Here is a 13,392-nt window from a genome sequence, read left to right as displayed (position 1 = left end):
CAGGAGATTGGCTACAGCAAAACGTGAGGGTTAAAAAGTTGTATTTCCTAATGTGAAAAATGTAATTTTACACCAAATAAAAAAGTTGCAGTTGCCCAATACCTCCCACTGAGGACCTGTGATTGAAGACCAGTGACCTGACCCCTCAAACCATCACAAACTGAACACACACTGCACTGAATTGAATTGTATCCTTTAGTTTAACATTTAATGTGTAATACCACTTGGTGGCCTCAGTGAAAATATGCCTGCTCCACCTCTACCTCCTTATTCTTTAGCAATGTTAGAGTTTTGACGAGTTTAAAAAGATCTTCACTACTTCTTCTCCAGATTGAGTTTAGGGCATTTGTGCTGCCTTCACTGAACCTCGGGAATGTTCCCTACCAACCTCTGGAACGCTTCTTGAATACAATTTAAAGGCGAGTCAATTGGAAATATTATCTTGTGGATACTGGATCAAAATGAATTCTTATAAGTGAATGGACTTGACTGGTGGAATATTACTGACAGCTAAGAATACATTGGTACACCATAACAGAAATGCAACACATGCATAGATCTAGATATACATTTTTGAAATGAGTTGTGTTGATAATATGATAAAATAAAGTCCTTATAGTGGGAGAAACTAATTTCGTCAGAATAAAGCCGTAATATTCCGGAAACAAAGGTCATAAATTCATGAGAATAATTTGTATTTGAGTAGTTGACGTCTCTATCATTGATTATCTGTGTGATATTAAAAGGAATTTCCCATTTTTGAAAGTAACAGGGAGGTTGGTTGATTCAAGATTTTGGATCCAGAGGAAGGGAAATTCCCCTCGCTAATAATTTCATCATTAATATACTTTTTCATTCTCATAAATATACGACTTTCGTTTCCTAAAATCACGACTTCTGTCGGACTTTCACATGTTTCCTCTGTCGCACATTTTGGAGTCGGTCAGTAGCAATATCGCCGAATTCCCGACAGCCCGTGAAGGCGGCACCGCCACAGTTCGGAGCAGGGAGCCGCGCTGACCCCCCCCGCTCCCCCTCCTGTGAAAAGTGAGGAGAAAGCTTCGGCAGCGGAGACATGGAGGCTCAGGGCTGGACGTGTTAGCCTCTCTGATACTTCACCTCTTTCCTCCTTCCACCTCTGTCCCCTCACATCGAGGCGCCTCCGTGCGGCCTCCGCCGCCGCGGGAGTTTGTCTACGTGCTTCGGAAAACGTCGTAAATCTGCGGAGCGCTCACACATTCCGCAGACGGTTAGCAGGCTAACTTAGCTCGGCTAGCGGCGGAGGACAAAAACAGGCGAGCGGAGTTTTGTGCCACAAGTGGCGCTGCGGCGTGAAGTGGCTCGTAATGTCGCCTCCCGGGATTAACTTCACATGCGGATGAGAGAGAAGTTGGCGACCGGGGGAAACCGAGAGCTACTGCGAGCCAGAGGACCACTGCTATGTTGGGCTGGACCCGCGGCTCCGGCAGCCCGTCCGAGCCCCGAGCTTGGCCACACTCGGTGCTGTGGAGGCTGGGGGGCTTCTTCTTCCTGCTGCTGCTGGAGGGGGCCGGATGCCTCGCCAACCCCAGCAGCACCTCGGGCAGCAACAACAACAACAACAACAACAACCAGCAGCCCAGTGTCAATATATACATGAGTGTGGAGGAGGTGAAGAAGCTTCTGGGTAAGAAGGCCTGTGTTCAATGGCAGCTGTCCTCAAACTTTGTTATCTCTGTGTGTGTGAGTGTGTGTGTGTGTGTGTGTTGTGATGCAGCTGTGCCAGGTCCCCCCTCACATCTGTGTGTGTTCCTATAAACTCTACTGGACTGTGGTGAAGCATTACAACTTTCTTCCTCTTAATGTCATTTAGTTTAAAGAGCAGCCATAGTGCCACATCCAGAATGAGAGGGGTTTGTACATGTCACTTGTATTTAAAAACTCCCCCTCCCTCAGTGGAGTATTTAACCTTGAACCACGACCATTCATGTCATGGTTAAAGTTCATAGTAATACATACATGTGCTACAGACACAATCAGATTCATCCTCTGCTGTGTTCAGTGTGGTAACTGTGTGGTGAGCTCATGGTAATAAATGACTAGCCTTGGGGATTCAAAGAGGACAAGATAATGTCTTTGTCCAAGCTTCTATAAGACTTCCAAGACACTGATCTGAAGAAGTCCTCCTCGCTGGTGTAGATTACAGGTTTAGTCTTAAATGTTGTCTCTAAATGTCCAGAAAAGGCCTCCGTCTGTGGGTGTATCAGATTAACATTGGTCACGGTGTGTCCCCCATGTCATCACAGAACTGATTTTAATGAGCTCTCTTGCAGATAATGGCGTGATCACATAGATCAAGGTGGATTACTTGACAAAAACTGAACATATCATGAGTGGATCTTCAATTTAAACCAGTAACACAGTTGTGCACAGCTTTGCATTTGGCCCAACAGTTGATATTATTCAATATTCCCTCAAGTGTGGAAAGCCAAAAGTTACATCATTAAGAAAACAGGCTTGAAGCAGCTCTATGGTTGTGGTGTGTATTCAGCCAACTCTTATCCATACATTTACAAACTACAACTATTGACTGGGATATACACAGTTGCGTGTCTGTGTCAAGTTAAACGCAGTGATCTGTATTCAGACCTGCATAATAGACAGAAAATGTGTTGGTCCTAAGTTGATAATTTCAGGTTTACCAAAGATGTGTCGAGGATGCAGTTTGGAACCCGTCATTTACTTTGTGTTGGCCACTGCACGCTCTAATGAAGGGGTGGAAGTGCGAATACGTAATGTCTTTGTGACGGGAGGAAGGTTCAGCTCATCACTATGCTGCTTTAAACGCATGAATCGTCTTGTAGGTTTTTTTTTTTTTGCAATGGTGTCTCTGTTGTCCCTGTGTCCAGGGTCCTAACAGGAAGTTGGCCCACCTCCTCATACTGTATATGCAGAACTATACAGTGGCAGCCATCAGAGATGCTGGTTTGCTTGTGGTTATGTTAAGGATCTTTTGATGTTTGAACCCAGTCATCAGCATCACATGTATGTAAATATATGGCATCTTTCATGTGCTGTGGAATGCCACGTGCACTGTAAAACTAATTTAAAACATGTAAACAGAAAAGTGGACTATTTTGGTCAGTGAGTTCTTTTTTTGAGAAAAGCATCAAAGTATTTGCTCATCGCGCTGTTAAACACGTTTAATTCCTCATTTTCTCCTCTCTGTAATCTGACTGGTGTTGGACCGTAGGCTGACTCCTTCCCTCCTGCTTCCCTCCTGCTTCCCCTTGTTCTCCATCATGCTACAGTTAATCTTCTGTTGCCTGACCAGGGCCTCTCTTGTGGTTTGCCTGAAACCTCATTTGGTCATATGGAGAAATCTCTTAATGTTTGACAACTATGCATGTGGAGCTAAAAGTATGTGTGGACAGAAACTTTCATGATGCAGTTGTAGGGGGAAAAAACATTGGAAGGAGATGAAGCTGGTGTCAACATCACAGCGCTGATAAGCTGCTGGGGAGTCATTCTGCAGTTTTATGAAACAACACAAGGTTTACTTGTGTATTTAAACAAGTTGGTACCGAACAGTTCTTGATATAACAGCTGAATAGACAATGAATAATTATGTATGCTCACTTAGTGTAAAATGGTTGTGTTGAATGAATTTGTCAAACCAAAAATTTGATTAATTTGACATGCATCAAAGCACCACATGTTAAAGCCTTTGAAAGAATTGTTCGATTTGATTTGTTTGTGTTTGTGACCAAACAGGAGATTTTCAAAACCCGACTGTGCACATGCTCTAAACATATATGCCTACAACTTCCTGTTGACTAAAAAAGGAATGTAATCCTCTGGAAATGTTTTCCAAACCACAAAGAGCTTGTGTCTGTTAACGTTTTCAGGGAGTTTTGTGGAGGATCTTGTATTTACCATGTAGGAGTATCCAGAGAACCACACATGGCTCACTTAGAAAATGTCCATGGTAGTAGCCATGTTATGTTTTGCCATATTTAGAGTTGCCCAGCTTTTCATTTGTTAAAGCTGTTTTCAGACATGACCTATAGGTAAAATCTCTAGAATTGGCTAAAGAGTTTACCCGTAGTTTCCCTTTCACACATGCACAACACAGCGGGAGGTTCTGTGCACAGTCGCGTTCACAACAGCATCAAATCCTCTGCATTATTCAGGCGAGAGGTGGAGCAGCTGGGTGCAGCAGACAGAGGCAGGAAGTGACGTATTGACTCCAATGACGAGATCATGTGACCATGTTTACAGCACCCTGACAACGTCTTCTAGGTGTCTTCTACGTGTATAATGCCGCTTTTTCACCGGGAGATATTTGTTTCCTTTTAGTTTTTTCCACTTTTGCTTCTGTCGCATTTTAGAAGGGTCATCAACCCCCCCACTGGCTAATGGTGAATCCGTCTGTGTTCACACATCAACTTCTCCTGGATTTCTACTGACATTATATTAGGAGGACAGGCGGAGAAAGTCCGCAGAAACTACGGAGCGCCTCACTTGGACATTTGTGTTCACACATGCACATCTTCAGGAGTAATTATGGAGGAACTGTCCAGAGTCCAGTGCATGTCTGAAAGCAGCCAAAGATAGCAACTGCAAGAAATATTAAAGTTAATAGTTTCAGTTCTTAGAATTCTGATAGATAACATGATATCTAGATAGGTTTTTTTTCAATAGAGAAGGTGCCACATTCTAGCAGGGTTTGATTGTAGTCTTGTACCCTGTCCACACTGATGCAGATGTTTTGCAAAATGAACTTGTTCCTCAGTGTTTGAGCCTTTTGTCAACACGCAAACAGCGTTTGAAGTCACGAAAAACAGAGATTTTTATACACGCCATTCAAAGACGTCTGGCGTGCTCAATAATATTTGGACCACAGGGTTCTTCACTGGTATTTGATGGATCGTTGATGTAGACTTTATTGTTACTGGCCTGGCATGTTAGTTTGATCGCTTGTAGTCATTTTTGTGTTCTCGGAGGTATTTTGTAAAACTGAGGTTGTTTAGGTGAGATTCACTTGAGATGACTCTAAATGGGTGTCACTGTAAACCATGCCAGTGAGTCAGCGTGCACACAACGTGTCATAGTAGGAAAAGCACAGGAGCAAATGATACAATTTCAGATGGCCTGTTTGGGTTTAACTGCTTCAGTTTGAGGGTCCTGGTGTAGAGCCTTTTACACAGCAGACATGCTGAGTTGTTCTGGTAAGAGATGCAAAGGTATAGCTAATAACATTCACAATGGCTGCGTTCCATCAAGTGTCCCAGAAAGCCGTGTCACTCAGCAAGCACGCACAACGTTATCAATTACACCTAAACTCCAGACCTGTGCTTTTCCTGGTATGACACGTTAAAGTGGCCACACTGGCTCATTGTCACACTGTCATGGCTTTGTGGGAAACTTGAATAGAACAGAGGCATCATTCGCTTTTATTAGTGAAACATCTACTCCGATGAGTAAAACAAAACATTCTGGCCTTTCTAACAAACAATTAATCATGATTTTAAACTATGCAAATTGAAGAGATGGATTTTCACATCTCAATAGCCATGAATTAAGTTTGCCATCTGCTACTGTCACAGGAATTTGTTATTAATGAAATTCTTTATCGGTGTGATCACCTCACGTCGCAGCTCATTACTGGATAACCTAGTTTAATTGGTTTAAATGACTGACAGCTGGCACACGGTGACCAGTAGCTGGAACCTTCCAGTGAAACCATGAAGCCATATCAAATCATTGTTTTAAGCTCCTCACCTTAAAAGCACCCGTGGGATCTGGAAACGTGACATGTTGCCAGTGTGCAGAGCTGTCAGCAGGATCGTCTCATCAGGGAACATTTAGGAAACAACAACATTATCTATCAACACAAACATACATGTTTGACCTGTGCATGTCATGATTCTGTTTTTGAAATTATACAGAGTCAAATTTACTAGTAATGTTATGTCCATACTGCTATATTCTGTGTTAAATGTCTCAGATGAGAAATGCAGTCCTGGAGTATGATAAGAGCAGTATAATATAGTTGTATAATCCCACACATGCAGGTTAGTGGAGCTGAAGCCTGTTATGTCAGTTTTGTGAATAACCATAAGAAATATTCCATAAACATTTTTAACCCTTAAAACCATTTAAAATCCTCTCAAAGCTCTATTCTGACCATGGTGAAGTTTCTTAAACATTCACTGTATCCATATCCTACAATGGAGAGGATTTCTGTTGAATCCAATTTTTAACTATACTGTAATAAAATTGTATGAGCCTATAAAGCATAGAGACATTACAGGGATAGGAAAAACAGATCACCAAGTGATGTAGTGGTGCTGTGTGCTCAGTGGCAGATGGACATTCAGGTATCTTCAACATTCTTTCGTTTAATAACTTTACCAAACTACCTGACTCTCGAGGGGTTGGTGAGGAACAGGAAAACATCGTGCCTGAAGTGAGGCAGAGTTTTACGTAAAAGCCATAGGCAGCAATTCCTATATATAGCAGGGGTCCAATTGTTGTGGTTTGAACCAAGACCCAGAGAGAAAGACTGGCTGTGATGGGTCAAAAGCAGCCAAAGCCACATTTGATCCTTTGTGAAGCAAACTCACTGACCCGAAGTCAGTTCATATATATATATATATATATATATATATAGACTCAACGTTAGTTCAGGTTAACACGAAGAGTTGGTGAATCAGATCTTCAAAGTTAAAAAGTACAATTTCAATGTTTTCCAGAGGATCTTTTTCAGCAGCAGTGCTGTAGTTTGTGCATCCATGGGCGTACAACAACAGCCCCATGTTTATGTGCGTTGCTGGGAGAATAGCTTAAATAGCTTATTACAGATTGTGTTATTAATTTTCATCTTGACATGTGTTAACGTATGGGGAGCTTTTCACACCCTGGAGGCTCAGTTCAACACAGAAAGTTACTTTGACTCATCTGAACATTCAAGTATAATTTAACTAACTAGAAAAGCTCACAGGAAAAAGTTGCACAGTTGTCTAAGTTTGTACCTTTGGCATCCTGATCAGAATACAAAATAAAAGCATTTTTGATTTGTTTGTGTACATTTGTGAAGGCAACATTAAAGAAATTAGCTCGCACCATTTTAAGAAATTCATTACATTACAAAATTACACCTTGTTTAAGCCCTATGAGACAAATTGTGATTTGTGAATATGGGCTATACAAATATATAATTTGATTTATTGATGACATTTTTAAGCTTAGGCCTCAGAATTAACTCCTAAGTGACTTTTGTTTGCAGATTATTTTTGTTCTTGCTATATAATTTTTTTAGGTTGTAAGAATCACACTTAGGGCTTCATTATTAATCGTATAAAAGCTGTGTTTTATCTTATTCCTAAGTGACAACGATTCTTCCACATTTCATTAGGGACATTAGCTGCATTAACCAAGCACTGGAAAATACATCCAGTACTGGAAAACAGAGTGAGTGAGAGAGACAGTATGAGGGAGAGGTTGTGTGAGGACAAAATTAATCCAGAAGAAAACCCTGCTGATGGGGGCAAGAACAAGATGTATTAACATATTTTGTCAAGAATTGTATTTATATTTTTAAATTATATTTACCACTCGTATCATCTTAAGCACAGAAAAATACTTTTTTCCAAGGTTGTTTATGTACACTGTAAAATAAAATAAGTTGGCTATGCTTAAAAAAAAGTAAGCAAACTCGTTGCCTCATAAAAAACAATTGAGTGTGCAGTGCTTAAATTAATAAGTGCATCTAACAAACCTTTTAAAGTTTATTTAACTTAATAGCCATGCCTAAAGAGTAAAATGAGTTTTGGACAAGGGAATAAATGAAATCACATTAACCTTTATCTGTCTCTCAATATTAAGTAGGTATGCACTTGTTACCTGTTGCTACAGACTGAACCTATAAAGCCAACTCAAGATTCTGACTGGCAATTCTATTAAACTCAGCAAATACCTGAAAAGATGGAGGGGAAGCAGGAAGAAGGAGAGCAGATACATGTAGTAGACTAAAATTCAATTCATAGCAGTTGCGCAAATTGCCAAAATAGCTTAGCATATAAAGCCCAGGTGAATAATACTACTACTTTTACCATTAATACTGTTTTCAAACAAATCTCAGAAGAGAGAAAATCCTGAGAGAATTGTGATCTTAATTTTAAGAAAGAGAATCATGACTACTTATATACAGAAACTTTGAGGCCTGATTAAACATCAGATGGTGTGAAACAGTTGTAACCAGAGAATTTCTTGCAGTTTTCCTTTAAGAATGTCTCAAATCTCTATCTAATAGTTCCAGATAATTAATTATTATCTTCATTTATCCACCAGGTACCATATGTTCAATAGGATGTTTATTTTAACTCCAGATCTACGTTTTTATCAAAGAGGCAGAAATGTATTAACATTTTGTGATAATTATTATTTGCTCAGAAACGGTGTCGCAGTGTTCACTGAACACCAGGGCAGACGTTCATGAGGCTCATGATTTACAGACTTCAATAGTTTTGTCTTTCCATTTTTTGGTACACTTACCAATCGTGATCATTTTAAAGATGAGGGATGAAGTAAAAAATTGTTTCTGTACATTTAATGCTTCTTTGCTGTCTCCTATAATAATTACCTTTTTTAAGGCCAGTTTTCCATGGTAGAATCACCAGTGGTCTCGATCTCCAACACTTGACTCTGAGGAATTTTTCTTGGTGGAAAGTATGCACAGAGAAAGTCTGTTTTGGGAGACATGTTTTGTGCAGCTGCCGCTGGTGGCGGATTTTGATGAGACAAATTCCGCCTGGGATTACAACTCCCTCACATGCTGAAATCGCCAGGAAAACTGACATTTTCTGTTTTGTTTTATTGTGACTTCCATTTGGGGGGGGGAAATCTAGCAACAAGGGTCCCCCCCGCCACCCTGCTCAGTCATCAGAGTATGGCTTAATTCATCGGGGACAAGCTTGCAAAAATTAAAAATAACCAGGTCTCATGAAAATGTGAGCAAGTGTGTTAAAGCGTCAACGTATTGTGAAGAGCCAAGTGCATTTCGGATCGCTAGACTTCCTCCCCTCCTCCAAAGAGCTGAAAGGCGAAGCAGGGGCTTTGAAAAAGAGTGTGCGAACAGTGAGGAGTGATTGGCAGCACTATTCATTTCCTTCATGCCACTCTCCAAGGATCCTGTGTTTGAATAGGGGAGCCCCTGCTTTCACATCTTTTGTCCGAGCTGCTTCACTCAAAGGAGATTCTGTAAAGCAACAGCCCATTTTATAAGTTGTTTCCCTTCTGTTAAACTGGAATCATAAATATACTATCTTGTGTTCATTTGACAGTAAATGTCACAAGGTTTTGAGCTGTTATACTAATTTAATTTTGTTGTTACGTTGTGGACATGAGGAAACATTAGAAGCAACAGATGCTAAAATCAAAAGTTTTCCAAGGCTTCCCCTTTCTGTAGCATTTCTAAGATGGGAGCTATATTATGCTCGTACATACACGTCCTTAAACTAAAAAAAATAGATTTGACCTTGTGCACACAGCCCAGACTTTCAAACTGCTGCGTTACTCCCAGAGCTGCCGATGTAAAACAGCATCGAAAAATAGATAAGTAAAGTCGTGTGTGTCAGACCTCTTACATGACCCTTTAGTCGCCTTGAGATGAAAATCATTCTGCCGCTAACAGCTAATCATTTTTTCACTAAACCATTCGTTGAGTAAACGTCTGAGTCTCTTTGAGCAACAAATAAGCATCAATGAGGTGCCTATAATGAGACGGCAGCAGACGGCCTCCCTCAGATTCCTTTCCCTGCCTTCATCCTCGTCTGCCCTTGAGGCACTCCACAGAATAAAAGAGGGAAGCTGATGTATGGTTTCTTTGAAGCGATTCAAAGGAAACCACAGAGATTGTGTGTGTTTTTGCTCCAGTTGTAAGATACTTTTAAATGTGACTATTTTTACATGTCCTGCCGCAGAACGATAAAAGCTTAGCTGATGTTTTGGTCCGTATGTTCAATTGTGATTTTCAGAGAACATCCTCTCTTTGTACTCTACATCATCATATTGTGCATTACTTTTCATTTTACACTTTGATCATGTTTTTTTTTTATTGCTGGAAGTAATTAAAAAAGGTCTATTACAGCACTAAGGTGTTGCACTTTAGTTACCTGGGTCATCACCAGACAGGCCTTGCATGAGAATAGCAGTTTAATCCAGATATGTGCAGCAGCCAGAAGGCTGCTGTTGATTTTCAGGAAGATAGAGGGATGAAAGACACTTCAAACCACTGATCTACTCAGTTTTTAGACCTGCCATCCTGAGGGGGAAAAAAAGAAGCCCAGCATTGCTGAAGTGCCCTCCTTCTCTGCCAGCTAACTGTGAGCTGGGATGGCCTGTCAGGTGATTTCTTGCTGAAATTGTTCACCCAATGCCTCGTGTTAGAGAGGATGTTATTCTAGCGAAGGGCGGCTGTGAAAGGGTTCAGAGGCTAAATTAAATTTATTACTATATAACACAATGTTTTTCACTCAAAACGGTACATTTTGAACACAAGCTGGTGTCGGTTTGAAAATGTCTTTTCATTAAGATTAAATATAATACTATAAAAGTGCTGCTGATATACTATTAGCTGAAATAACAAGGGAAATCACAAGCTCTGAATTAGAGACAGCTTAGAATAACTAGCAAGCAGCATGTACAGTGTTCCTATTCTGAATTTCAACACCAGTCAATTGTACAAAAATGTCCATGTCAAAGTTTCCTATTTGCACATAAGTATTCAGTCATATGTTTTGATTTAATCTCATTGCTGATGGAAATAATTTTTGTGTCTAAGTGTGTGGTTACTGCCTTACATAGTTAATATTTTTTATATATGATTTTTTTTTCCTTCGGGTGAATTTTATTATCTAATTCCAGTTAATGTGAGCAACGTGACCAAGCTGCAAAACAAGTTTGAATGCCTTTGCTCAACTGCTCTGAATCAGTTACTATGTACCATCACACTGTGTAAACTGCGTCCATAACAAAGTTTCGGTTTTCAACCCAGTGCAAGCTCTACATGTCCTGGACATGATGCTATGGCCGATTTAAATATATAGGTTAATCATTTACTACGAGAGCCCTTCATCAGAGAGTTTGCTTCATTCTTCCTGCATCAATTCATATTCAAATTTTATATTACACAAAGATTTCTAAATCTTCCATACCATGAAAGAGCCTGCTTGGTGAAGACTGGAGCAATACAAATCACGTTAGATTTCCACCTTGGCTTCTTTTTACTTGTCAGCTGACAGACTGAAGTGCTCATCAGTCCACAGACATTTTGGCATGAAGCTATTTTATGTGAACTCTCTTTCAATCACAGACCATAACCGAGTCTCCAGTTTGTTGTTTTTCCATTGTGTTTGACCTTGAGGTCCATCATACATTACCCCCTCTCCTGCCTCATTCATGTCTGTGGATTCGTGTGGAGTTTCCAGTTGATAGAGTTTCACACAGGCCCTCATTTTCTCCTTCCTTGGTTAATGTGACCAGTATCTTCCCAATGAGAAGCTGGGGGGGGGTGTTTATCTCCTGAGCGCTCAGGGATGGAGGCTTTGGGAGGTAAAGTGTCGTCTGTGAACACAAGAGGGTCTTTGTTATATCCGTCCTGGCCCTTGCCACCTGGCCACTGCCACCTTTTGTTATCCTCTTTCAAAGTCTGCATGGCGATCCACAGCTTGAAAGAGTACTCGCCTTAAAATTTTGTAGAGCCAAAAATGTAAAGACAAACTTATTATGTCTGATTTGTTGCTGTAATTATTGCTGTTATTTGTCTGTCTATCCTTCCCATTCTTGCCAATGTGATATCTCGGGTAGCTGTGAGGGGATTTCGTCATATTTTGCACAAATGAACTGATTGCATATGTTTGTTGTCAAGGTCAATGACTTTAAAAAACATGTTTCTGGCCATAGCTCAAGAATTATTGTTCTTATTAAAGCAAATGTATAATTGGATATAATTATGAAGTGATGACATTTTATAACCAAAAGGTCAAAGATCATTTCTGGCCATGGTTTGTCACAATATCTCAGGAACAGGAGAGGAAACTCTGACTATATTTCCTGAAACTCTGACCTGTTGGTGGTGGCACACAACTGCAAGGCAGTAGTTCTTGTTTGTTGTTGTTTTGAATTCTGTAGATGTAGGAAGTGGCCATGACTGACTGAGATTGTGTCCAAAATACCTCACTCATTCACACCTCCCTACTCATGTAGAAGACCCTACAGTGAGCTTCTCTCAGGGTTTTTCCTGCATAGAGAATTGCTAGTAGGCAGCCGTCAAAATTTTAGTACTTATTATCAGGGAAAACATTATCACAGCAGTATCATTACAGGCTCGTCTGGTCTGTCCCTTGTTCTTCTTTCAATCAGCTTGAGCGGAATACAACAACCATTGTACTACTTGAGGGATACAATGAGGCTGCAACATAAGGTAAAAAAATGATGTCTAAACATTTATATTATTTCAAAATAGCAAACTTAATATAGTGGACTAAATAGTGAGTTTTTCATTCTGTAAAAAGGTTAATCCAATAAAGAATCCATTTCACATTGAGTCTCTGACTAAGAAAAATATGAGGAGGAGAAGTGAGTTTGCAATCCTCCTTCCTCTCCTGCAGTTGAAAGACGTATTATTGTGCCCTTGAGCAAGGTACTTCCAGTGGAGCTGCTCAGTGGCCAGCAGCAGAGTGTGCTGGGCAGGTCTGAGGTGTATTGTGTTGGTACTTTAGAAATGTCAGTCGGGTGTTGAGTTGAAAGAGTATGTGATTAGTACAGTGTAAGATCCTGGTCAAACAGATCTGCCGCAAATCTTACAAAATAGTTGAATCGAATCATTTATGGATTTAAGCTTTCAAAGGGCTTCATAGCTGTACATCACGATTCATTGAAACACCAAATCAGTTAAACTTCATGGATATCAATGTGTTCATTTCGGAAGCACAAGTGATTGTGAAGCAATGTCACCTGCTTTGGTGCAAATGAAAGTGACAACAGGTGCAATGGAGGTGGGAAAGCAAGACAACCCTCCAAAAAGGGAATGTTTTGCATGTGGTAGCCACAGACAGTTGCTCTCTCTTATCCATCCTGACTGATTCTTCTCTAGTTTTGTGTTCTGCTAGTGTCCTTGTCACTACTGGAAGCATGAGGCTGTACCTTCAGCCCAATCAGGTTGCACAGGTAGTCCAGCTCCTCCAGGATGGCACATCCATACATGGATGGTCACAAGAAGGTTGCTGTGTCTCCCAGCATAGTCTGCTACTGGTGTGCATGTTACTGACCAAATCTGACCCAATCAGAAACAGACTCCATGAGGGTGGCATGAGGGCCCGACGTCCTCGATTTGGCATTTGCCAGAAA

The 13,392-nt window shown here is 40.6% G+C and overlaps 1 protein-coding gene across 3 annotated transcripts in view; it reads left to right on the top strand.

Moving 5' to 3' along the window:
• The first annotated feature begins 1,019 nt into the window (after positions 1–1,019).
• The window catches only part of ryk (receptor like tyrosine kinase), a 44,613-nt gene continuing 32,240 nt past the window's right edge, over positions 1,020–13,392 (top strand). For 2 of the 3 annotated variants that reach the window (XM_035176365.2, XM_035176363.2), the window contains exon 1: positions 1,021–1,666. In XM_035176365.2, coding sequence (XP_035032256.1) covers positions 1,441–1,666 — 226 coding nt within the window. In that variant the 5' untranslated portion in view covers positions 1,021–1,440. Of the gene's footprint in view, positions 1,667–13,392 lie in introns of all 3 variants that reach the window. The other variant, XM_035176364.2, reaches the window with a different exon arrangement.

This window comes from Hippoglossus stenolepis, chromosome 14, assembly GCF_022539355.2.
Source record: "Hippoglossus stenolepis isolate QCI-W04-F060 chromosome 14, HSTE1.2, whole genome shotgun sequence".
Lineage (NCBI taxonomy): Eukaryota > Metazoa > Chordata > Actinopteri > Pleuronectiformes > Pleuronectidae > Hippoglossus > Hippoglossus stenolepis.
Note: the sequence above shows the minus strand (reverse complement) of the source record. Positions and strands in the feature narration are given on the sequence as shown.